This window comes from Pristis pectinata, chromosome 3, assembly GCF_009764475.1.
Source record: "Pristis pectinata isolate sPriPec2 chromosome 3, sPriPec2.1.pri, whole genome shotgun sequence".
Classification (NCBI taxonomy): Eukaryota; Metazoa; Chordata; class Chondrichthyes; order Rhinopristiformes; family Pristidae; genus Pristis; species Pristis pectinata.
In genome coordinates, this window is record NC_067407.1 from 129,523,998 (window position 1) to 129,550,809 (window position 26,812).

The 26,812-nt window shown below is 40.0% G+C and overlaps 1 protein-coding gene across 3 annotated transcripts in view; it reads right to left on the bottom strand.

Annotated features, from left to right (window-relative positions):
- The window catches only part of LOC127568437 (fasciculation and elongation protein zeta-2-like), a 120,203-nt gene that overhangs the window by 32,641 nt on the left and 60,750 nt on the right, over positions 1-26,812 (bottom strand). For all 3 annotated transcript variants that reach the window (XM_052012166.1, XM_052012164.1, XM_052012165.1), the window contains exons 3-4: positions 11,874-11,990; positions 4,953-5,097 (exon numbers count right to left, since the gene is read on the bottom strand). In XM_052012166.1, coding sequence (XP_051868126.1) covers positions 4,953-5,097; positions 11,874-11,990 — 262 coding nt within the window. The remainder of the gene's footprint in view (positions 1-4,952; positions 5,098-11,873; positions 11,991-26,812) is intronic.

Sequence of the window (26,812 nt, forward strand, 5' to 3'; positions counted from 1 at the left end):
CAAATTTGCCAAGTCTTATATGATCTATTGAAAAGATTTGGAGCCATGTGCTCCATGATGATAAGTACTGCAATCAGGTACAATCCCCACATAATTTGAATTTAAAGATCAGTTATCGTTTTTGCTTTTATTTGCTTGCCTCATGGAACAAACAAATGCTGATGACAAGCCAGTTAACCATTGGTGATTTAGAAAACCATATGTCACACTCCAGAAGATAAACAAAATATTTAATATAGTGATTTTAAAAATGCCTTGTAACAATGATTCTGAAATTTTTGGAATACTATTCAGGAATATTACATGGGATTTCTGCAAAATACCTAAAAGTATTCAGTAAATGATCTAAAATAACATTTGGAAGGCAGCAATTTTAGATGAATTAACTGAAAGCATTTCAGATGTGATCTGTTAAATAGGTTTAGAATGTCTAAACATCTGAAAAATTGAACTTAAAAATACATCAATGTTAAACATACTTTGCTTTACCTAGATGTCATATTCTACTTGCATCAAAACCTTCAATAACGTTAAATAGGTACTTGTTTAGTTTATTTTATAGGAGGTCAGCATCTCTACACCACAAATCCAAAGTTCTAAAATCAGCTTCATTTTGGCACCAAAACTGTAATCTCAGTCTTCAGTAGGTCAATAAATCTGTCTCCAGCAATAAGGAGCTGCTTAAGGAATGCAAGTGTGAGAAGCCAGCCAACTATCCAAACTAAACTAGCATCAAAAATAAATGCCCAATATGAACAGAATCCTGCTTGCAGCCATCATTCCTTCACACCTGAACCACTCATCTAGAGTGGGATTTGCATCTTTTGAATTTAATACAGAAAGACATTTTTTAGTTTAAAAATATGTGCAAGTTTTTCTTAAAATTTCTGATAATGAAAATCAAAGTAACTGGAAACAGAACCACTGAATAAAACTTACATAACCTTCATGGTTAGGAGACTGCAAGCAATAAATTAAGCCTAAAGTAAATAGTAATGCAAAAATAACTATCATAGTGATAATAATGATGGTGGGAAAGGTTGTGGAAGAATAAGAAGCGTGAATGATTTCTGGAGGGATTCTTCTGACCATCTTTCATTTTCTCAGGCTTCTCAAGTTCACTCATCAATGCAAATCCCTATTGCTGACTGCAGATTCCTGCTTATAACTCCTTTTGTTTTACACGAGTACAAGAGAATTACAAATAATGGAGACTATTCCATTGAACCCACCTTAACTATCCAAGAAAGTCTTAAAGTCCCCTTATTGTAATATCTAGTTATTTCAGGATCCTGATCAACACTATTCAAAATGTCAATCATTCTTTGTGTAGCAGTACTTCTTGATATTAGTCATCTATTTACCTATTATTAATTTGAAATGTATTCCTTTATTCAATTCCCAAGACTAAGTTTAATAGTATTCCATATTTACTTTCTTCTTTTCCTTGTCTATTTTATTACACCTCTTTCAGATGATGCTTATCTCTACAAATCTTTCTTCATAATTCAGCTCCTTTATGAAAAGGGATTTGTTCCCTAGGTCTCCCAATTGCATCAGAGATTTAAATATCTCCCTCAGTTTTGATGATCAGAGCTGGGCACAATAGTTAAAGGTGTAATCTGACCAGAGCACAATGTAGTTTGAGGCTAATGGAGAAGATGAAACCCACCAGTAGCTGGAGTCAAATGTGACAGAAAGGAAATGCCGGCTGCAGGCTAGCCATCTCATCCCAAGACAGATGGCCATCAGGCCAGCACTCTAAGCTAACCATCTTCAACTGCTTTATCAATTACCTTCTGGTTATTAGATAATGAGTGTGAATATTTATCATTTACAATGCTCAATTCTATTCACAACTCTTTACATAATGAAACAGACCATGCCGGCCCACACCAGGACTTGATTATCTTCCAGAATTACAAGAGAAAGAAAAATTTGCACACTTATGCATCGGATAACCAACAAAATATCTCAACCACATCCCTTTTAACTGTGCCACTACTGCCAAGTTCCCCATAATCACTAATGCAAGTCTCTATTCACCAGAGCCTTAAAGGACCAGTTGTGTCATACAACAGATACAAGCACAGGATAGAAGACAGAGCAATTCAGCTTTTGACCATTAAAGCTCCAGAATGCGATAGAATATTTATTACTATCCTGGGTGAGTGCAGCTACAACAACAATGAAGAACTTTAAAAGCATCTGTGCCCTTACCACTGTATTCCAAATTTACCCCCGTGTCACTGGCATATGGAAGAAATGCTATGGTATACAATAACTCATTAAATCAGCTTCAGTAGCCTCTCTCAGTCTGACAACCTCTAATGCCAAAGTTAAGAGAAAGAAGATAATTGAAACACAGTCACCTCTGAATCTCCACAGACCAATCTGACTTGATTTGTATTGCAGTTTCTTTGCCACTGGGTCAAGATCCTGTGATTCCTTGTCGAAAATTTTGCTAATAGTACTATCAGATAGAGAACCATAACTAACAGTACCACTCCAAGATGGAGCCCAATCATATTCTAAAGGCAATTAAAAATGGGAAGTTGGTGTAACTTTGCTTATGCCAACCACAAGAACGTACTAACACATGATTAGAAGAAAACTATGATTTGTCTGAGATCCACATTATAACATGCTACTGAAAGGTTTAAAATATCAGTTTAAAGCTGATTTCAGTGGGCAAGCATTATAGCCTATTCCTCTCATTCCATTTCTACAGTGACCAGAGACTCGACTCATGCCTTGCATTTAACCTTGTGTAGTACATCCCCAGAGACAAGTTGCTTCATCCAATAATCTCACTACACCACGGAAAGAGCAACAATTGGGTATGGAGCATTATCATCATTTTATGAAGTCACTTGCATTTAATTATCATGACATTGGGAATTCTTTACGGGGACAGAACTGGTAAAGAGATATAGTCCACTGGCATATTTGCTTCGTGTCAGGAGAAAGGCCAGCCTAGCTATCTAAAGCTCTGGCTCACTGAGCTCCTAGCAAACAGCTCCAGCAGTGCAGATGTATATACATTAAATAATATTTATGAAAGGGAGAAGCAAGTTTACCTTAGATTATCATTCCATCTTTAGCTCCTCCATTTAAAACTTGCTCTAACAATCAAGGATTTTGTCAAATGCAGAACGCATATTCAAAGTAGAAAATGCCACTATTTGACATCACTGCATACATCATTAGCCCTCATGCAGAAATTCATCATAGCCATTAAGGACTGTGCCAGCTACCGATTCAAAATAAATTTTCAAAAAGATTTCAATTAGAATTTCAAATAAAATTCTATCATGCTACGTATAAAAAAGCCGCAGTTTACAATAGAATTTTTAAGTTTTTGTCCTTAAATTAGAGCTTGAGCTTTCATTTCTTTTCGCTCTGTCTTAGCAGTAAATACATGACCTGCTTTTACAGAATTAGTTATTCTAGACATTTGTGGCTGACTCATTCAAAGACTGATGGCAGTAGCATCTTTAAACTATGTATTAGTAAATGTACATATGGTTATTGCTTTAAATCAACTTATTCCATTGACTCAATTACTTTGTATGGTCTCTACAATTAAAACTGATCTGAAACTTATTTCTGACAAAAATAAGAGATAATTACTTTTTGCCCTCTTAAAAGATGTTTTTATCTGAGACAGCCCAAATGGATATTACTAAATCCCAATGAATAAATCCTTTCTAAATATGGTACAGCAAGGGATCAGGCACATTCTGACATCAAAGACTAAATAACACATTCAGTTTATCCTGTACTGATTCTTTATCAAACTCAGCATACTAACTCTACTCGTCTTGTCCTTTATTTTCAGAACACATGCATGAGAAGCATGTGATGCTATCCAAGTTTTCCTTAAGGGGATCTTCCAACCAGAATGAATTGCAATCATGGATAGTTTAGCACTTAATAAGAAAAAGGTTAAAAAAGTCAGTAAATCATAATGTACATAGTTATCTATATTTTAAGTGACTGATATTTCATAATTAATTGAGATTAATTAATGGTGATTTTTTTAACAAAACATTTTTTATACTGCTCAACTGAGGTAAGATTTTGATTTCACTATATAGACTCAAAGGTTTTGTCTAGCATTTTGAAAATCATATTCAGCAATTCCATTATTTACTATTAAAACCATTAGTTTTACAGAGATTGAATGAATTACAACAAATATAAAAAATCTTCTCACGGGAAAAATTAGGAAGGACATCAGGAAAAATCAGGACGTTGTTCTTGTGCATCCTTCAATAGCAAAGAAGGAGGTTATTTGCTTTGGCAAGATGTTTCTTGCTGGAGTGGCAGTTAGGGATGGGGGTGTGGATAGCACTATGAAATAACAAATTTTTCAAACGCTGGTACTGTGGTGTTTAATAAAGTTCATCTTGAATATATAATTCCTGGTTATTTTATGTAGATCATTGTAAATTAAAGATTAAAATGCAAATGAATATAGGAATATTGCACTGAAGACAAAATTTAACTAATTATTCAAAGTGTGGGACCCAGGCATTTGTATGATGCGTTTGCATCACTTTGAAGCAGTCTGAAATATCGAGAACATAACCAGAATAAGCTGTAAGATCTTAAACTCCACTGTGACACAAAGAAACCAGTATATTTTCCCATTTGCTTCCAGAACCTTTTTCCACATCACGCCTTCCCACCTGATCTGGCAAGATTTAAACTGCCAATGGATGATATTTCCATATTTTTACAATTCATAATGTTTGCTTTTTAAATTAGCTATTTCAAAAGCCTTGTTTTATTCCAGCCAACCTCCCCCCACCAAGAATAAATCACCTTTTATAATATTACAAACACACGTTGTTCTACTGCAGAACTGAAAATCCTGTTTAGACTTTCCTTCAAAAATGACCATCCCCACAACTCAACGTTAATTATATGAATTCATGGGTGCTTACGTTCTTCGTAACTGTTGCTGGTGTTAGACCTCTTGAGTGTTTGAATTTCCTGCGAAAGTATGGAAAGTCGGTCAGACTGAGTGGGTGTATCATCTTCTTCAGGATCAGGAGATTCTTGCATCATCTCTTCTATTTCCTCAATTACCTTGTAAAGAAGAAAGAAAGTATTTTTAAAGCTACCATTATTAGATAATAAATGCAATTACTCTATTGAACCTATTTTCCAAAAATAACTGCAACATTAATGTTCTTATTGTAATTGGATCAATTACTCTGTAACTTATTTATGTTAACTTAAAGCATACACAAAACTTTTCAAAATCTAAGCTAAACCCAATTCCAAGTGGCCACTTTTAACAGTATGACTGACCCATTAAGCTAGCTCCAAACTAAATTTGGAATTCCACTTGTTCACCAAGAGAGAATTCAGGAAGACACAATGTTTTGGGAATTTGCCGGTTTGTTCTTCTGTATGTTGTATTTTGGATTGCAAGGAGCTCATCAAGATCAGAATTTAGAAATTTTAGTGAAACTAGCAAACTTTAATAAACAAAAAGTACCTTTACACATTCATTTTGGGTCTCCTATATAACAGAGAGAAGAACTGTTTAATGTGTAGGCTGACAATAGCTTTGAAGACTCTTTATACAAAGTCGGTTTTCCTAAGGATGCGTCAAAGAATTTTTCTATCATTTATTGTGATCATTAAAGTTATAGGTTACAGTTTCACACTAACTGCATAATGGGTAGACTTAGAGGAGACAGGATTCCCTCCCCTCCATCACAATCAAGACAAAGCCAGATGGGAAGTTTGTCATGCTGTTTTACAGTTTGCACAATGAAGATAAATTAATAACAAAAAATTAAGAATAGTGCTAACTATAGTTTAATTTCAAGGAAAATATCAAATCTACATGAGCCAATGTAATCCTTTGGGAAATTTCACTCAGTTACAAAAACAGAGCAAAAATGCTGTTAAATACCTGACAAGTTAAGGCTACTTAACATAATATTGGAAATCTAATTAGCAACAAACAATCTGCTGGAGGAACTCAGCGGGTCAAGCAGCATCCGAGGCAGAAGAGAATTCTATGTTTTGGTTCAAAATCTATGGTTCAAAACACTGCATCAGGATGAATCTAATTAAATTGGCGTAAAGATAGAAGCATATCCATCTGTTATACAAACATGATTCTTATGCCTTCAGTATATACGAGTGCTTGTAGAATCTTCTTAAATCACTTTTTACATGAAGTTCTCTTTCTTGTTTCTAAATTCAATTATCCATTTTTGTTCGTGCTGCAATACCTTGCACCCAAAAGCTCAAATATAATGATTTCTGAAAATCATGTCTTTTTTGTTGCCTCCAAGTACTAAAATCACTCTACGGCACGTGTTAACCTGATTCTGTCAGCAAATTTCTCAACTCTGAATCAGAAAACTGAGAGGTTCAATACCATCTTCTGACCATGACCTGAATCTAGTGCAGCAATAAAGAACTGCTTTGAAGTCAAAGACATGTATCATGGCCCATTCAGATGCCAAAGATCCAATACAAGAATATTTTTAATAGGAGCATTAGTATGCCACTTAGCCCCTCAGACTTGTGCTGCCATTTAACATGATCATGGCTGATCTTCTAATCATCACCTGTCCTTTTCCAATATCCCTTGATTCCTATAACATCCAGAAAACTATGGTTCTCTGTTTTGAATTCAAAAAACAACTGAAAATATACAGCCCTCCGTTGCAGAGAAGTCCAAGGATTCGTCATCCTCTGAATGAGGTGATCTCTCCTCGTTGCAAAATTACCAGTCATAAATTGCCTACCCCTTATTTTAAGGTTGTGTCTTTGAGTTGTAGCGTCTTAGCCAGGTGAAACATCCTCCCCGTAATTGTGCTCGAGCACTCCAAGGGTATTTTTTTGTCATTTCAATGAGAATACCTCTCATTCTTCTAAACTCTAACAAATAGAGATCTTGCCTACCCAGTGTCTCATATATGACAGACTTGCCATTCCAGGAACCAGTCTGATGAACCTTTGCTTGACTCTCTCTATAACAAGTATAGATAGGAGACCCCAAAAACAGCACACAATTCTCCAGTGCTCGTTTCATGAAGGCCCTATATATGTGTAGCAAAATATCTCTATTCTTTTAGTTAAAATCTTCCCTAAGAAAGGTCAACATGTAGCGGCTGCTACCGCGATGCGAGAATAAAGACACGAGTCTGCAAGCTGTAGAACAAGACTGATTTATTTACCTGCCTTGTGCGGGCCTTTTAAGCGGTGCGGTTCCCGCCCTCCGAAAACAGAAATGAAGTACGCGCTACGTCATCAAAACTTTTCACGCGCGTGGGTTCTCCACCGTCGCTCGCGGAAGACAAAGGCCCAGTGCCATCTTGGGCCTTGCCGCTCCGACAACGCGCGCCCCAACCGCCGAGCTGGTTCACTTGCGTGGACGGTGAGTCGCCACACAACCCCCCCACGAAGAACCAGCAATACAGTCCCCAAAGTTCACGGGCTGTGCTAGCCGTTGCTTGGGTGGTCGGCCTCTGCGTCACGGTGTTGGGACCTCGACCGGTTGTCGTAGGTCTAAATGGGCCAGTTTGAGGCATTCCGTCATGAAGACTCCTTCCTTGCCCCCGATGTCCAAAATAAAGGTGGACCCATTATTTCTGACGACCCGAACGGCATGGTCGTTGCAACGGTGCCCAAGGTGTGCCCCTGCGAACGAAAACGAACTTACAGTCTTGTAGTTCCTTGGGCACACAGGACGGGGACTGACCATGTCGCGAAGTGGGAATCGGTGCCAAGCTGCCGAGCCTCTCGCGCAGTCTTCCTAGGAGTGCTGCGGGTTGTTCCTCTTGCCCCCCAAGGGTGGGTATGAACTCCCCTGGGACGACCAGGGGCGCACCGTACACGAGTTCAGCAGATGAAGCGTGGAGATCCTCCTTGGGGCAGTGCGTATGCCGAGCAGGACCCAAGGAAGTTCGTCGACCCAGTTAGGACCTTTCAGGTGGGCCATCAGGGCTGATTTCAGATGGTGGTGGAACCGTTTGATTCAGGGTGGTAGGCCATGGTGGTGTGCAGCTGCATTCCTAGCATGTTCACTAGCGCAGACCACAGGCTGGAGGTAAACCGGGCGCCTCTGTCCGAAGTGAAGTGGGCCAGAACACCAAAGCGCGAGACCCAAGTTGTGAGCAGCGCCCTGATGCAGGAATCGGTCGTGATGCCTGAAAGAGGGGTTGCCTCTGGCCACCTCATGAACCGGTCCACGATGGTAAGGAGGTACTGCACTCCTCTTGAAACAGGCAGGGGACCAATGAGGTCGACGTGAATGTGGTCGAACCTTCTACGGGTAGGCTCGAACTGCTGTGGCGGGACCTTGGTATGTCGTTGGATTTTTGATGTCTGGCAGTGCGGACAAGTCTTGGCCCACTCACTGACCTGCTTGCGCAGGCCATGCCAGACGAACTTGTGGCGACTAGTCGGACAGTCGATCTGATGGACGGGTGCACCAACCCGTGTACCGAGTCGAAAACGCGTTTCCGCCAGGCTACAGGAACTATAGGGCGGGGCTGACTTGTTGTGACGTCGCACAGGAGGGTCCGTTGACCAGGGCCAACTACAAAGTCTTGGAGCTGCAGGCCTGAGACTGAGGTTCTGTAGCTGGGCAGCTCGTCGTCGGCTTGCTGTGCGTCAGCCAGGGCCGTGTAGTCTACACCCAGGACAGGCTGTGGATGGTCGGTCTGGGGAGCGCGTCAGCAATGACATTATCCTTTCCGGAGACGTTGGATATCCATTGTGAACTCGGAAATGTAGGACAAATGTTGCTGCTGGCGGGCTGACCAGGGATCGGAGACCTTAGAGAAGGCGATAAACAATGGCTTGTGGTCAGTGAAAGCGGTGAAAGGCCTGCCTTCTAAAAAGTACCGGAAATGCCGGAATGCCAGGTACAGCGCTAGTAGTTCTCAATCAAAGGCGCTGGTTTTAAGTTCAGGTGGCCTAAAGTGCCTGCTGAAAAACGCCAAGGGTTGCCAACAGCCTTCGATTAGTTGTTCCGGTACCCCACTGACCGCGGTGTTAGATGTGTCCACTGTGAGGGTGGTTGGGACGTCTGTCCTGGGGTGTACCAGCATCGTGGCGTCTGCTAGGGCTTCTTTGGCCTTAACGAAGGCAGCCGCAGCCTCTTATTCCAGGCGATGTCCTTGCCCTTGCCAGACATCAGCGAGAACAAAGGGTGCATGATATGGGCTGCTGCAGGGATGAAACGATGGTAGGCGTTGGGCACGCGGTCTGGCGATTTGGCCGACGGACGAACCGCTCTCGTGTTTGGCCCTCCACAGGACATCTGCCCAGGCGGCTACCTCACGTGGATTGCTGAAATCGGCATCGACCAACAGCAGGTGAACGTCATCGGGCAGCTGTTCGAGGAAGGCCTGCTCGAACATCAGGCAGGGCTTGTGTCCCTCAGCCAAGGCCAGCATCTCGTTCATCAGGGCCGATGGAGATCTGTCCCCCAGGCCGTCGAGATGAAGCAGGCGGGCAGCGCACTCACGACGGGAGAGGCCAAAGGTCCAAATGAGAAGGGCCTTGAAAGCCGGGTACTTATCTTCCAATGGAGGAGACTGGAAGTCTCCGACCTGGGCAGCTGTCTCCTAGTCCAGGGAGCTGACCACGTGGTAGTACCGCATGGAGTCGGAGGTGATCTGCCGCAGTTGGAACTGGGCTTCGGCCTGGTCAAACCACACGCGGGGCCGAAGCGTCCAAAAGGTGGGCAGCTTGAGTGCCACTGCATTGGCTGCTGCGTTGTCGGTCATTGTGTGGGTCCAAAATCCATTTGGACCGTCGGGGTCACCAATGTAGTGGCTGCTACCATGATGCGAGAATAAAGACATGAGTCTGCAAGCTGTAGAACAAGACTGATTTATTTACCCACCTTGCACGGGCCTTTTAAGTGACGTGGTTCCCGCCCTCCGAAAATGGAAATGACGTACACACTACGTCATCAAAACTTTTCACACGTGCGGGTTCTCCCCCACTCGGGAAAAACGAAGGCCCAGCGCCATCTTGGGCCTCACCGCTCCGACTACACACGCCCCAACCGCCGAGCCGGTTCACTTGCACGGATCGTGAGTTGCCACAAACAGACCATTTGTCTGCATAACAGCCTGTTGCAGCTTACACCAGCTTTCAGTGATTTATAAAAAGGACACAGAGGTCCCTTTAGAGATCAACATTTCTCCAATCTCTCACCATTTAAAAAGTACTGACCATTTCATTTTTTTAAAATTGTTGGATAATCTCACATTTTTCCACTTTGTGCTCCATCTGCTATTTTGTGGCCCACTTGTTCAATTTGTCTAAATCCCCTTGGAGTCTCTTTGCATCCTCCTCACTTTTCACATTCCCACTTAACTGTGTGTCTTGCAAACTTGGAAGTGTTACAGGTAATCCTCAGCCAAATCATTGACATAGACCATGAATAGTTCTGGCCCAAGCATCAATTCCTGCAGTACCCAACTAGTCACTGCCTGCCAACCTGATGTCCAGCTTATTCCGACTCTTTGTTTTCTACCTGTTAAACTCTCGTTCCACGCTAGTATACTAGCACCAATTTCATATATGTTTTAACCATGTTCACCAAACTTGGGTATGGAACTTTAACCCACATCCACTGGTTCCCCTTTGGATAAATCTACTGGATGAAAAAAAATGGGGTAGTAACAGAATAATGTACTAATTTGATCACAGAAACATTGTGGCAGTTGAGTTATATTATCTACTTTGCATATAGCAACATAAATATAAAAAGAATATTTTACTTTAAACAGATCTACATTTAACATTCCGTTCTAAGGAAATAAGAAGTAGGAAGAGTAGACCATGTGGCACCTGTTCTGCCGTTTCATCACATCATGATTGATCTGATTTTGGTTTCAGTTCCATTTTCAATCTTGGAATCTGGGCATCATTGGCAAAGCCAGCATTTTATTACCAATTCCTTACTGTCCTTGAGAAGGTGCTGACATCCTGCCTTCTTAAGACTGGAGCCAAGTGGTCATGCCAAACAGGGCATTGGTGGTAGGTGTCATCTGATTCCATAATCTACAACAGTTTCCTTCATTTTCCTGATGACTGAAGGTAGACTGATTAGGCAGTAAGTAGCCAAATTGGATGTGTTTTGCTTTTTGTGAAAGGGACATACTTAGTCAATTTTCCACATTGTTGGTAGATGCCAGTGTTGTAATTGTACTGGAGCAGCTTGAAGAGAAGCAGGTAATTCCAAAGTGGAGATTTTCAGTTATGCAGCTGGGATGTTGTCAGATCCCATAGCCTTGGCTGTATCCACTGCTCTCAGCAGTTTCTTGATAACATATAGTGAATCAAATTAGTGGAAGACTGACTATTGCGATAGTGGGGATCTCAGGAAGAAGCTACATTCTTCTCCCTGAGATCCCCAGCCAGCTACCAAGCCACATTTGGTGACAGATATTGAAGACCCCACCCAGAGTACATTCTACACCTTACTACTTTCAGTGCTTCTTCCAGTGGTTGTTCAATATGGAGAACCACTGATTCATCAGTTGAGGGAGGACAGCAGGTAATAAACAGGAGGAAGTTGTGATGCCCATGTTTGACTGAAAGCCATAAGACTTTATGAGATCTGAAATCGATGCTTAGGTCTCCAAGGGTTACTCCCTCGAGCTTGCATGCTACTATGCCACCGTCTCTGGTGGATCCATTCAACTGGTAGGACCTGACACACCCCAGAATTGTGAAGAAGGAATCCAGCATATCAATGCCAGCGGTCTGTCCAGTTTTATTCCCTGCCTGTTTAAACTTTCAATGGATTAAAAAACTCACTGCTTTATAGCGACTCTCATATTATAGAAACTGAATGTTCATAATGAATTCACCTGTTCAGCCGTGAAGAGTGGTTCATCATTTATACAAGAAACGATAATGGAATGCATGTCTAGCTGATCCCGTAGTTCCTCATCATCAGAAAGATCAAGGTTAAGGTTGTCATTCAACTAGAAAACAAAAATAAAATAGATGTTACTGTCTTCCAGCATCTCCCTCCAGAACAACATTGATGCAAACAATCATTAGCTTCACCGGCATGACATTCTATAAGATTACAAATGACTAATCCATTTTGAAAAATAATGTTTTTTCTAAACAGTGTTACAAGAGATAACCCAGATATCTTTCTATTTCTGATATTAAGGCAAAAATGAAATGGTTAAAACCTTGCACTATAAGTAAAAGTGTACCTTCATTCAACTTAGGGAATGACACAACAAATTCAGGTTATCACTTAATATTATACAAATGGATACCTCAATACCTATCCACACATCTTTACTGAACTGTCGGATGATACTTGCTGATAAGACCATTCTTTATTGTTAGCAGCTCTGTGCAGGTTAAGAATTCCCAATTGTGAAAACTGCAAGTTTTTCTCCAAATCACTTATAACAGCACTTGCAACTTTTGGATCTCTGTTTGCTACATGTCTGTAGCTAGCAATCAGCTCAGTCACACTCTCTTTTGATCCCATGCCATATCATATCCCTATCTTCACTCTATATCCTCTGGCTATTTTCACTTCAGCAATATAGACTATATCTACTCCTGCTGCAGCATTTTTTGATAGCAGAAACTCCCTACCTTTGGTATCTCCTGATTTTACTATCCCAGTTCTCTTCTGAATGGCTTCCTGCCGTTCAATCTCTATAAACTTAACCTCATCCAAAATATTGTTCCCATGTCCTAACTTATGTAGAACCTGTTCATCTACCACAATTATGCTTGCTGAGCTACCTTGGTTTCCTGTTTAAAAATTCTGATCGATTTTAAAATTTCAACCCTGTTTTCAAATCTGTTCATGATGTTTTTCTCAATGATTGTAACCTCTTCCAATCCTTAAACTGATCAAGATTTTTCCATTTCTCCACAAGATATCTTTCATATTCCAGATTTTCTTTAGTATTCATGGCCTTACCTTCAGCTAAGCCTCAATCTCTGAGATGTCCTCCACTCTTTCAGTCCACACACCTCCACACACCTCTGTCTTCTATCAAAGTATTCCTTAAAACCTACAACTCTGATCAACCATATCAGTTGTCCATAAAGAGCTTAACTGGGCTTAAGTTTGATATGAAAACAATGCCCATGAATTATCTTGGGTTACTTTGTTGTGTCAAATAACTACAAGTTGTTGTAAAGAGATAAAAATGAACAAAAAGCAATATCTAACCATTTTATACACATCTACCTTTTCAAAAGATTAACAAAGGCATTATTAAGTTTTCTTTAAAGACTTAAAATTCAGACATAACATGGAACTTTCAAAGATTTCCTATTTAGAGAACTGATCCTACATTTATATTCTCCTTTGTTTATTTTATCTCAAGTAGCTACTTCATTATCTTTTTGTCTCAATGTAGAGATTGCATGAGTCACTACCATCCTGAAAATCAGATATACAGGGTATAAATATCTACAAATATGATATCAAAATGGTATTCTGTCTCTCTGAAGCCAGAATGCAGGATGTCACTGAGCAGGTGTGGCATATTCTTTGTCCCATGTTGGAACCAATGATAGCATTCAGAATGGTACTGTGAACCTCAAGTCCTTCTGCCATTTACAATGGAAGCTCAGTGTAAACGGCAGAAGGTACCATCTCACAAAAGAAATGCAACTATCCACCACCCTTCCTGCCTCATCTGTGATTGCCACAGTTCTATGATTGTACCCTGTTGCCACATTTTTAACGATGGATCAATCCAAAACTTTGCTGATTACAGATTTAAGGCTAACTCAAACATAGCTCCTACTTACTTCTCTCCTTCCCATCTTAATTACCAGCATTACATTCCAATCTGCTGTCACTGCTTCAGAATTTTGGAAGATCATTACTCATGCATCTGTTATCTCTGTCTTTGCCACTTTAAGAACTCTGGCTTTGCAGGCCATGAAGCCCAGGAGATTTGTCCAGTTTTGCTCTCCTTAACTCTCCAGCACTTCTCTCTTTCTCAGACAAAATACATTTGGGTATATGAAGGATAGATGGTTTCAGATTTTGCCACAGAGGGACTGACTGTGAGAGAAAAGATATGTATACAAGATGAAGACTTTCTACTTGAACAAAACTGGGATCAATGCTCCTGTTGACAGGATTTAAACTAATCTGGTAGAAGAAATGGAATTAAAAGTAGAAGAAAAAACAGAATCAAGTCAGAACCAAAAATAGCAATATAAATACGAATGTTTCAACAACTACAGAGGCCAGATTGAGGAAAATACTGTAAGTGATGACAAGAGTTATTAAATTAAATGGAAATCAATATCCATGAAATAATTAATAAGGTTAGTGAGGTTGCAACTTGTTAGGATGTAACTACACCAGTAGAGACATGGCTCAAACACATGACCTAAGGAGTGTCATCAAATATTGAGTGAATGATGCAGAAGAAAACCAAAAAGGGAGAATTACAATATTAATGGTATTACAGCTCTAAATAGAAAGGAAATACTAGATGATTTTAGAACCAAATCTATCTGGCTTGAAACAAATTTTAGTACCATATTAGCATATTTCTTGTTTCCCTTTTCCTTGGAGCAGACTCGATGGGCCGAATGGCCTACTTCTGCTCCCTTGCCTTGTGATCTTGAGCAGTTATTTATTGTCCTGTATTTTAGCTCAGAGAACTTGCAGGATGATAATTACTCATGCACTCCCTACAGTGAGAGAACAAAAATAAAGAATATAACAATAAAGGGAGGAGGAAAGAAGAGATCACTGTAAAAAGCATTTGAAAATATTCAGACCCTGGAATATGCTCCATTACCTGATCTCAACCCAGAAGGCAGCAGCGACTGGATACAATTAGCTAACTACAAAGAAACAGCTCCGAAGTAACTGAATGGTCCATACTCTGCAAAAAAAAAATTGCATCTATAGAAAAAGGTCCTCGGGTCTGGAAAATTGCCTGAAATCTGATATCTGAGGATCTCAGGCCTAGGATCCTAGGGGACATAGAAGGACAGAAGGGTGTTGCTTCAAGGACTGGATGCCAAGAGAAGTTCAGATATGGTATCAATAATATGGCAGAGCAGCTGTTATATTGACAGTGGTGATAAACTACTGACACCATAGAATTAACCCATGGAGAATTTTACATCATAAATATGCACTTTGATGGAAGCTACCAAACAAGGATCAAATATGAACTGCAATGCTGGCAAGAAATCAAAACAAATCTCTATCATTTCACTCTTACATATAACTTCAGAGACATTCACTTTCATTAAAGTTTGAATGTTCATATTTGATTCTAAATAATCTTTTGAGAAATTCAAAGTTTTCATATTCACACGTACAACCTTGTGCTATATAATTTTGACTCTTCGTTCCCTTACAACAAAAATTAGTAATAACAGTAGTATTTCCAGATCCGTGTTAGAGATTAAGGGTGAGTAATATATATATGGAACCTGTAAATTACAAAGATATTGATAGAATCAGCAGATAAGAAAAACTAGCAAGTGGTTTCAATATGGGAAAATGGAAAGTCAAGCAACTTGTATCTGAAAAAGGAGCAGGTTAGAACACTTGCTAGGTGGTGAAAAGATTAATAATAACTCCATTAAGTTTCCTTTTATTGAAGCTATGAATTATAAAAGCCAACAAAGGATATTTAATGGAGTTAGGTCACAGGTCAGCCACGATTTCAATCACAGAATTGGCCTGGTAGGAGCTGGGTTAAATGGCCTTTTACTTTGCTACATTTGAGTATCTCTCCAACAGCCTGGCAAGCAGAGCCAAGAGCTCCAATCTCTAAATACTGAATTAATATCCTGTCAAAATCCAAGTCCAGAAAGATTGCTTTCTCAGTCTATCTTATTTCTAGCAAATTCTCCCATATCAGGCTGAAGACCTGCACTCATGAAAGGGATTTTGGTTACAAGCAACCTAGAGCATGAAGAAACAGTAAGTCCCAAGGCACAAAAGATTCCCATATAAATATACCCAGAACCAGAGGTGAAGATTTTTAAATGCAAGTGATGAAGTACTGATTTGCATGTGATCAAAGTACATTGCAGCAAGGTGTCCAAAGCTTTGTATTCACGGGAACATAGGCTGCCTTTTATGAAGTCTGTCTTACGGTTGAGATGTTAAACCAAGGCCTTGGCTCCCCTTGATTATTAAAAAAATTCAATTAGACTTTGACTCTCTTGTACATTTAATATTAGAAAAGTGACTACTGCACTTCAAAAGTACAGGACTTAATTGACAATGAGGAGATATAGAATGCTCGGAGGATGCAATGGGTACTTCAGAATCTTTCTTCTAAATTATTCTCATAAATTTATGTAGAACTTAAGTCAATGGTTTTAACAAATCTTGATTTCCAACTACTCCATCTTTGAAGGAAATAAACTAAGCAGCACTTTCGTCTTGATTTGTGCTGAAGCAATGTTGGCTTTTATAGCTTCAATAAAAATTCCCTCCAGATCTATTTCTAAATTGCAAAATGCTTCTAGAATAAAAATAGAAAATGCTGGAAATACAGAACAGCTTCTGTGGAGAAAGGCATAGAATTAACTTTTCAGAAACTTCTGATGAAAGGTCAACAACTTGAAACATTAACTTCTCTCTCCACAAATGCTGCCTGACCTGCAGGGTACTTGATCATTTCTGTTTTTATTTGAGATTTCCAGCATCTGATGTCTTAGGTCTTTTGAAAAGTTTCTGTAGTTTCTCTTCAGGGACCATCTGGTTTACATAGAACAGTACAGAAATTGAACAGGCCTTTCAGCCCACAATATCTGTGCCGAACATGGTGCCAATTAAACTAATCCCATTTACCTGCACATAGTCAATATCCCTTCATTCCCTGCCTGTGTATGTGCCTCTCTAAATGCCTCTTAAACATTGCTACTGTATCTGCTTCCACCCCCTCCCTTGGTAGTGCATTCCAAGCACCTATCACTCTGTGTAAAACAACTTGATTCGTATCCCTTTAAACTTTCCCCTTCTCACATTACAGCTATGCCTCTCATATCTGACATTTCCACCCCGGGAAGCTGACTATCTACTCTATCTATGCCTCTTATAATTTGATATGCTTCTATCAAGTTGCCCCTCAGCCACCAACACTACAGATATAACAATCCAAGTTTGCCCAACCTCTTATAGCTAATACTCTCTAATCCAGGCTATGTCCTGGCGAACCTCTTCTGCACCCTATCCAAAGCTTCCACATCCTTCCTGTAACATAGCGACCAGAAACTTTTAATTTATTTCTAAAACAAAACAGTACAGTATAGAGCATTAAGTATCCTGGTGGAATCACCAATTCTTCAATTCAATTACAGAGAACCAGATATCTTTGCATAAGGGTTTCTATATGCAGCCATTTGAAACTAGTCAAACGTGTTTACCTTGGGATAGCTTCATAATTAAATGATGAACATTGTGGAAAATAAGAACTTTAATGGCTAAGTTCTGCATTTTCCCATAGAATTAGTGGGATTTGAATTCAAGTTATAACAAAGAAAACCTAGCACTAGGCTGTGTATCATTGCTTGCTTGATTGACTGATCTTCTGACTGACATTATGATGCTAAGGCTCAAGACTGTGCTCCTGACGTGTGCATCATCATTTAAAATTTAAACAGAATGTATCCTGTTGACCTGCAGGCAATCTGACAGCTCAGTGCATTAGCACTTCCAGGATGGGGCAGGTTGCAGGATTGTGCTTGGGATGCAAATCCCGTATCGGTGGTCGGCACCCTTGTAATCTTCTGCCTTTTATTTTCATAAACCAGGCTTTTCATGCTTTCACTCTCCCTCCCATATTCTGCCATAAACATGCATTAATCCACTAGGTCCTGTAAACATTTCTTTATCTTTTTGTCTAATACTGATTTCACTTATTTAGTCATCACCCATCTGCCAACTAATTACAGGTGATTTCTGCACACCCCCTCCCACCTCACCTCTTTCCTTAATTCTATTTCCCCTTATATGTACTGGTCAACATCCTGAAACGTTAAGCTTAAACTTCTGAGGTTTCCAACATATTGTTTCTACTTCACATTTGCAACATCTACAGCATTTAATTTTGCAACTATTTTTGCTGTGGTCCTCACTTTTTGTATTTGCAACACATTTGGCACTTAGTCAAAAACCTTACATCCTGCAAACAACAGCTATGGTTTTAACAAGGATTGGACTTTAATACCAAATAGCACCGTCCAAATTTCAGCAGCACATCTCTTCACCATCAAAAAAAGCTGTCTTGTTACACATTTTCGAAGTACCATTGTGGAAAATAATCCACAAAATTACAACACTGCATCTCAGCAGACAGTTCCTTTGCCAGATTTTGCATCCCTGACTAAATTCACTGCTTGTCAAACTCACGAAGCAAGCTCTTTCTTTGTCACTGGCCTCATCAAATGAGTTAGTAGGACTTAAACTACGTCCCAACCATCTTCACATTGGGGTGCACCTGTACACCAGGCCAACACAACTGCATTTTTTCTGGGATCATAAAAAAGTACTGAAAAGAGATCTATTGAATGTGCATTCCTATTGTGTAGTCTGTAATTTTCTTTGATCAAACCATTAACAATGATTTTATTTTATACTATAATGAAGTAATTATTAGTTCAATCCCACATAATCTAGAATGCAACAGCAAATGCATGAAGACGTCTGTTAGGGATAGGATGGCAAAGTTCCTTATGAACAACTAAACGAAGAATTGCTTCATACAAGCAATTACAGGAGATTTCATCAATTAATCAACAATTACATTTGTAGATACTTCCTTTCAATGTGACCTGAATGAAACATGCTGGTCAGTGTTAATGCAAATCTCTAGAATCCATTTTGCAAACTGTTTATAAATTCAATATTATTCCAGTACAGTAGATAGATATCTTCAGAGATCGAAGGAGTGGCAATGTGTATGCAGGAAGAACTTTATTCTATAAATTACTAATAATAAGAAATGATGATGGCAGTGAGAAACAAAAGTAACATTTCACCATCTGCCCGACACTCCTCAATTTGATAAGTATAAGATACTGTGATAGGTAAGTGGGTTAAAAAGATACTTCTTGTAGCACTAAGCCATACAAGTAGGGTTGAAGAGCATAGGGCACAGCTGCAACCATAATCGGGCATGGAAAATCACAGGCCAAGTCCCTGATCAAGCTTACTGTCAGGAAATCTGGTTGAAAAATGCAGACATTCAGTCATAGCTGATTCAATGCCCTCCAATGTAAACAGTCTTCTGACAATCATTCAGTAGAGCCAGGCATTTTGAATGGTTTCTTAGGTGAGGTAGCACTAAAAGCAAATCCAACGTACAGTGCCTTGAAGAAAGAGAAAATAGTTCAGAATCTAATGTGGATGTTCAGGAATTTTAAAAAAGTAATTATGAGAGAAAATCGTTTCATAATATGTAGCTTAATTTCTCTATGTCAACTTGGTTGAATGGTAGCACTTCTGCCTCTTGAGTCAGTAAGTAATGGATAGAGATCCTAGTGGCTTGACCAACCTTCACTCTTCCACCGATACAATGGTCATTTATCTCACTCCTCTTGTGGGAACTTACTATGTGGAATATTCATTAAGAGTACATGAAGAGTACTGCATTGCCATTGTATCCTAAGACCGAAACAAGTTTGGAAAGTCCAGTATTTGTAAAAGTCTAAAATCAAATCTCTTCAATTTCTTAATACAAATGCAAGTGTGGCACATTAAAAAGTACCAGCTCAATGCTACCACAGGGGATATCAATTTTTTTTTGTCAAGATGTAAAGTAACCAACAATCTGAAAAACCGATGAAGAAAAGCAAGGAAATATATACAATAAAATCAAATAAATGAAAAATGTGAATGTATGGAGGAAAACAAACAGCATTCTGATGGTTCAGTTGGTAAATGCAGTGCTATTGTTGTGCTCAAGATACAGATCAGAATGATCACAGATTTAATCCACATTCTGCAGTGTTAACTGATAATAGCTGAGATAACAGTACACATCATCAGTAGCCTTTATATCATCTCTGATTGTTTTATTTTGCAAGCTGCACTGGAAAGTCTCCATCCACTGATTGTTATGATTTCAAAGCACTGCTTTGGAGCCAGAGTGAATGCTGATCAGAGTTTGACAACTGTAAGTAATTGAGTCTCAGTGTCTTAGGAATTTTGAACATTGAGTCATACAGCACAAATAAAGTCCCTTCAGCCCACCGTGACCATGTTTAAGATGACCAAGTACCCATCTGTACTAACCCCATTCACCAACACTTGTTCTATAGCTACCTAATCCTTGGCGATTCAAGTGCAACATCCCCATGAAACTCTGCGCCCACTCACTCCATTTCAATCACATCCTTCCCACAGTACTCTAGCTCCAATATTTGTAAATTTCTAAATTAAAGTTAATCAGAAAATAAAACTTTTCCATGACTACAAATAGATTGTGTTCTTGTTCTGTCAATCAATTATTAACATAACAGAATGATACACTGATGGCTCTTTCCAGAAAGTATCTAATTAATCCCCTTTCTTTCTTTTCCCATACTCCTTTGTTTTCTCGCTTGAAATACTTATCTAATTTCCTTTGAATGTTACTATTGAATCTGGTTCCACCATTGTATCAAAATGTATATTCCAGATCACAGCAATTTGCTGTGTATAAACGTTTTCCTCTTGTTGCTCCTGGGCCCTCACTCTGTACATCCTGGAAATATTTCCAGTGGAAATTATTTCTCATTTATTCTATTGAAACCTTTCCTGATACTGAATGCATCATGAAATCTCTTCACCTTCAGTGCTCTATGACAGTCACAGCTTCTCCAGTTTTTCCATAAGTGAAGTCCTTCAATCTTTTAGTAAAATTTTCCTGAACCATCTCCAAGCACAAGACATCTTTCCTTAAGGTGTTACACTTCTGCAAGTTAAACCAGGGCAGGACTTGCACAGTAAATGCAAGGGCCCTAGAAAAGAGCAGCCTAGGGCTACAGGTGCACCGGGTAATGAAGGTGGTATTTGGCACACTTGCCTTCATTCGTCAGAGCATTGAGTACAAGAGTTTAGACATGTTACAGCATGTTAGTGGGTGGAATGGGCTGCCAGAAATTGTGGTGGAGGCTGATACGTTATGGTCTTTCAAGAGACTGTCAGATCGGTATATGGAGCTGAGTAAAATAGAGGGCTATGGGTAAGCCTAGTAATTTCTAGGGTAGGGACACATTCGGCACAGCTTTGTGGGCCGAAGGGCCTGAATTGTGCTGTAATTGTTCTATGTTGCTGAGCCCACACTTGGAATACTGTGTGCAGTTCTGGTCGCCTGGATATAGGAAGGATGTCATTAAGGTGAAAAGGGTGCAGAAAGATGCACAAGGATGATACCAGGACTGGAGAGCTTAAGAGACTGGATAGACTGGGACATTTTTTTCCCTGCAGGGTAGGAGGCAGAGGGGTGACCTTATAGAGGTTTATAAAATCATGGGGAGCATTGATGGGGTGTATGGGCACAGTCTTTTTTCTGGGGCAGGGGAGCCTAAAACTAGAGGGCATAACCTTAAGGTGAGAGAGGAAAGATTTAAAAGGGATCTGAGGGGCAACTTGTTCCACAGAGCAGGTGGTGGGTATTTGGAACAAGCTGCCAGAGGAAGTGGTAAAGGCAGGTACAATTATAATATTTAAAAGACATTTAGACAGGTACATGGATTGGAAAGATTTAGAGGGATATCAGCCAAATGCAAGGAAATGGGACTAGTAGATAACTTGGTCAACATAGACAAGATGGGCCAGAGGGCCTGTTTCCATACTAACTCTATGAGTCACACAAAAAACAAAGCACAAAATCAGAAACAGTCAGATTTAATCAAAGAAACTTTTGAAGTAACAAGTAAAATATTTTAAATGATACTTTTATTTTTAGGATCAGTGCATCGATGGCAAGGCCTTCACTAATTGGCCCCAAGGAAGTGGTAGAACCACTTCCGCCCATCTGCTGAAGGTACTCCTTCAATGCTGTAGGTAATGAGTTCCAGGATTTTGACTCACTAATGAGGAAGGAATGGTGATAGTTAGGATGGTGTACAACCAGGAGGGAAACGTTCAGGTTGTGGTGCTCCTGGGAATCTGAAACACTTTTCCTTCTTGGTGGTTGAAGTCACTGTTTTGGAAGATGCAGATGGAGTAATCGCTACAAGTAATAGTGTAGTTTTCAGACAATCCACATTGCAGCCACTGAAGGAAATGAATGTTTAGCACAGTGGATGAAGTACCAATTAGATGGGCTGCATTGTCAAGAATGGTATCAAGCTTCCAGTGTTGTTGGTAACACTCAGCAAAGTGATGGAATACTCTCAAAACATATTCCCTGTCATAAATCTACATTGATTCTACCCAATATTATTACTTTCTAAGTGCCCTGTTAGCATTTCCTTAGTAATAGACTCTAGTATTTTCCCTACTTTTCATTTTTCGTATTTGCTACATTTCAATCTGTGAAATTTTGTAAGATAGCCACCAGTGCACCCACTATCTCTACAGCTTTCAAAATCTTGGGAGCTTACTGGTTTTCAGTCCAATTCATTTCTCCAAGTTTTAAGCTTATGGCCAATTCTTTAAGGACTAACCCCACTCCTTCCCTCCTCCTCGCCTCCCCATTCACTCTAGGCCTGTTGTTTTCCATTATTTTTGGATTTTTACTGTGCTGTTTTCTGTGAAGACAGACACATTGCATTCATGTGATGTCTTGAGCTATTTCCTTATTCCTCAATAATATAATTTCTCCCGTCTCAGGGCATTCTGACTTTTGACTCCCCAAACACTTGTCAAAAACCGTAAATATTTCTCCCCAGTCCTTGTAACCATCAGTTAATGGGAAGAACTTTTCTTTGTCTCCCCTATTTAAACCTGTCATATGGTCCACCATCTGCACCAGATCCTCACCACCACCACCACGGAGAACATCAGCTTTTCAAAATTAACCTTGTAACTAATTTTCCCTATCACTGGAACTATTAGGGATAAGCACTCTCTCAGTGACCATCACATCCTTACTAAAACGTGATGACAAAATGGATGCAATGTTCTAGTTGCGCCTAGCTACATCTTCATAAAGGTTCAACATAATTTGTTTTTTTGTACTCAATACCTCCAATTATGCTAATTATGAAGATGAAGATCATTTTTGCTTCGCTAGTTACTCTCAATATGTTCCACCACCTTCAAAGATCTACACACATGAACCCCGGTCCCTGTTCCTGCACAGACATATCATTAAATCTATACTTCCCCTCCTTGTGATAAAGGAAATGCATTGAAAATTCACCATATTGATTCCCAGGGATGGGGGCAGGTGGCAGTGGAATTGTACCAACTCTAAGCCTACACAGGAATCCGATTTCCCCATAAAAGTACAGGCCTAAGTTAATGAAGCAGTTAGCTTCCTAAACAACCCTTCATTATACCAAAGTCATATAGAGCAGGAGATACAGTAAGGCCTTAACTTTTACAGGGGATGCCATGAATATTATGAAAGGAAGTCAGAAGCTAGTTAATCTTCTACCAGCAAGGATACAATAAATTCTTAATGAAAGGAACAGTTAATGTTACTGGTTTTCAAAGACCTGTATCTGAAAGACAGTCACAAATGTGTTCCCTATCTTCACTGTGGTAAATGAAATTTTCATTAAGTTAAAAATTGAATAAAATCCTTTGTTGTAGTGAAGATTTGTCAAGTGAATGTTTGCTAACCAGAGATCTGTGCTGGGAAATCAGAGGAAGATCTCACTCCACTGCTAAAATCCTTGAGGAGTCCAATGTCAGAGCACAATCATGTACAGTCGGAGTTCAAAGCTAAACATTTTACATGGAACTGCTGGAATTTATTGGAAATTTCAAGCCACTAGTTTACAAATCTATTGGATAGGTCCCAGAACACAGTGAGGCAGTTTACTGGGCAAGACCTCAAACATTAAATTCTGAACAATAAGTGAAAAAGGAAATCTGGAGAGAAGTTCAATTGATTTGCTTTAATTTGTTTTAGTTGCTGTGTCATCCAGGTTTTCAGAAATGGAATAATCCATTCTTTGAAATGGTTTCTCCTCATGGGACAGTTCTCTAAATAGTTATTGCTTGAGTGCGAGGACTGCAATGCAGAATTTCTACAACAAAGTGCCAGACTTTAACCAAATACACAAAATACACCACTCATTTAAATTAATGAGAAAGCACAGATGCAACTACTGTCATGGTAATTTTACTAAACTAAGAACAATAACAATGCCGCAGCTAGCTATATAGCCTCAATTACATAAATACTGCCTGGCATTTCGCATACAGTCAGCATGTTATTGCAGGGCAGACAGGGTACACTTTTATTGTGGAATTGCTCGAGTACACTGTTGTACCATAAAGTTGATTGACACCAGTGGAAATGTAGGTAATAGGAGAGAGGTTTTTCCCATTCTTTCCAAATTTGATTTGCATGACGTTTAACACATGCAGATAAAAAGAAACCATCCTTCTGGCTCATAAAAGTTACGTTTCCAACTGCAACTGCTAGAATGGAGAAGGAAAATAGGAGAACATTCTTTATACAGAACTGTTGAGCGCACAAAATGGTTTTCAGAGAATAGTTGAGATGACTGCATCTTTTGATGGAAAGTTAAATAATTGTTTGGAGTTATGCAGATGAAAGGGAGAAATTAGTAGCACAAAGAGCTGAAGGAGCAAGGAGTAAGCCAAATAGCCTGAGTTGTAAACCTCTGAATCGAATCAATAAAATCATGAAAGCAGCATTTCAATTGGATGAAATATCAATTGTTACTGGAGGGGAATCCAAATACATTTTTGTATTACAAAAGCACAACACTGCATATGCTGATAATCTTAAACTAAAAATGTATAGACATAACAGCTGGCTCTGAGATTCATTAAGATCATGGCTGATCATCTATTTCAGTGCCATTTTTCAGTATTAACCCCATATCAAGGACAAGAGACTGCAGACACTGGAATCTGGAGCAAGCAACAAACTACTAGAGGAACTCAGTAGGTCAAGCAGCATTTGTGGAGAAAAGGGATGGTCAATGCTTCAGGTCAAGATCCTACATCAGGACTCCAGGTGATGTAGGTTGGAGGAGGAGGAGTTTAGAGGTAGAAGATGGGGGGGGGGAGGGGAGGCAGGAAGGTGATGTGGAACTAGAAAAGGGAGGGATGATAGACAAATGGAAGCAGATGAGGGAAGGAACAGGAAAGGTAGCCCAAGAGAGAAGAAACCCAGGTAGATTGGCATTTGGATGTTGGGCAGGTGGAACCAGGTGGGGAAGGGTAATGAATCTAGGTAACTGGGGGAAGGATGAGGGAGGAAAAGGCAAAAGAGAGAGAAAACCCATGTAGGAGTGGGAAAGGAAACCTGGGGATGGGTTACCCGAAATTAGAAAATTCAACGTCGATACCACTGGATTGTAGGGTATCTAAGTTCTTCAAATTTGCATTTGGCCTCACTGTGGCAGCGAAGGCAGCCAAGGACAGACAGGTCGGTGCCAGAGTGGGAAGGGGAATTGAAATGTAATATAACCAGAAGCTCAAGGTGGCCAGTGCAGGTGCTCCATAAAACTGTTACCCAGTCTATGCTTGGTCTCGCCAATGTAGAGGAGGCCACATCGAGAGCACTAAATGAAATGGATGAGGTTAGAGGTGGTGCACATGAATCTGTCTCAACTGGAAGGGCTGATAATGTCCCTGGATAGTGGTAAGGGAGGTGGGTCTAGGGACATGTGTTGCATCTCCTGCAGTTGCAGGGAAAGGGTGGGTGGGAAGGGATGAGCAGGCCAGGATGTAACAGACACAGTAGTCTCTGCGGAAAGCAGAAAGGAGAGGAGAGATGTGACTGGTTGTGGGATCTTGTTGCAGCTCGCAGAAATGGTCAAGGATGCGGAGACTAGTGGGATGAAAAGGCAAGGACCAAGGGGACTCTACCCCTGTTCTGTCTGGGGAAGGGGGTGGGGCTGAGAGCAGATGTCCAGGAAATGGAGGGTTCCATCAACCACAGTAGAAGGGAAGCCACATTTCCTGAAAAAGGAAAACTTTTCAGAAATTTTGGAATAGAAAGCCTCATCTCAAGAACAGATGCAGCCGAGATGCAGAAAATGAGAGAAGTGGAGTGGATAGTTTGTCTCCTGAGATGGTGATTGAGAGGTCCAGAAAAGGGAGAAAAGTGTCAAAAATGATCCAAGTGAATTTGAGGACAGGGTGGAAGTTAGCAGCAAAAGTGATAAAATTAATGACTTCTGCTCAAGTGCAGGAAACAGCACCAACACAGTCATCAATGTAGTGGAGCAAGAATTAGGGAGGATTGCTAGAGGAGATTTGGAACAAGGACTGCTCCATGTAGCCAGTGAAAAGACAGGCATAGCTGGGGTCCATGCAAGTGCCAATTGCTACACCTTTGGTTTGTAGAAAGTGGCACAACATTGTGGGCCAAAGGGCCTATTCTGTGCTGTACTGTTCTATGTTCTGTATGGCAAACCCACCACCCTGGAAACAGTCTAATAAATCTTCACTGTATTCCCTCCATGGCAAATTCTCCAGTCAGGAAGCAGCTGTGGAGAGGAAAGCAGGGTTAATATTTTACGTTGAAGACTTTCATCAGTACTAAAAAAAGAGAAAAAGATGGGTCTACATTTACTTAACACCTTTCTCATCTGTCAGGACATCCCAAAAGTTTACAGCCAATTAAATATTTTTTGAAGTTGGGACACACAAGCTCCAACAAATGGCACTGTGATCAGTACATTA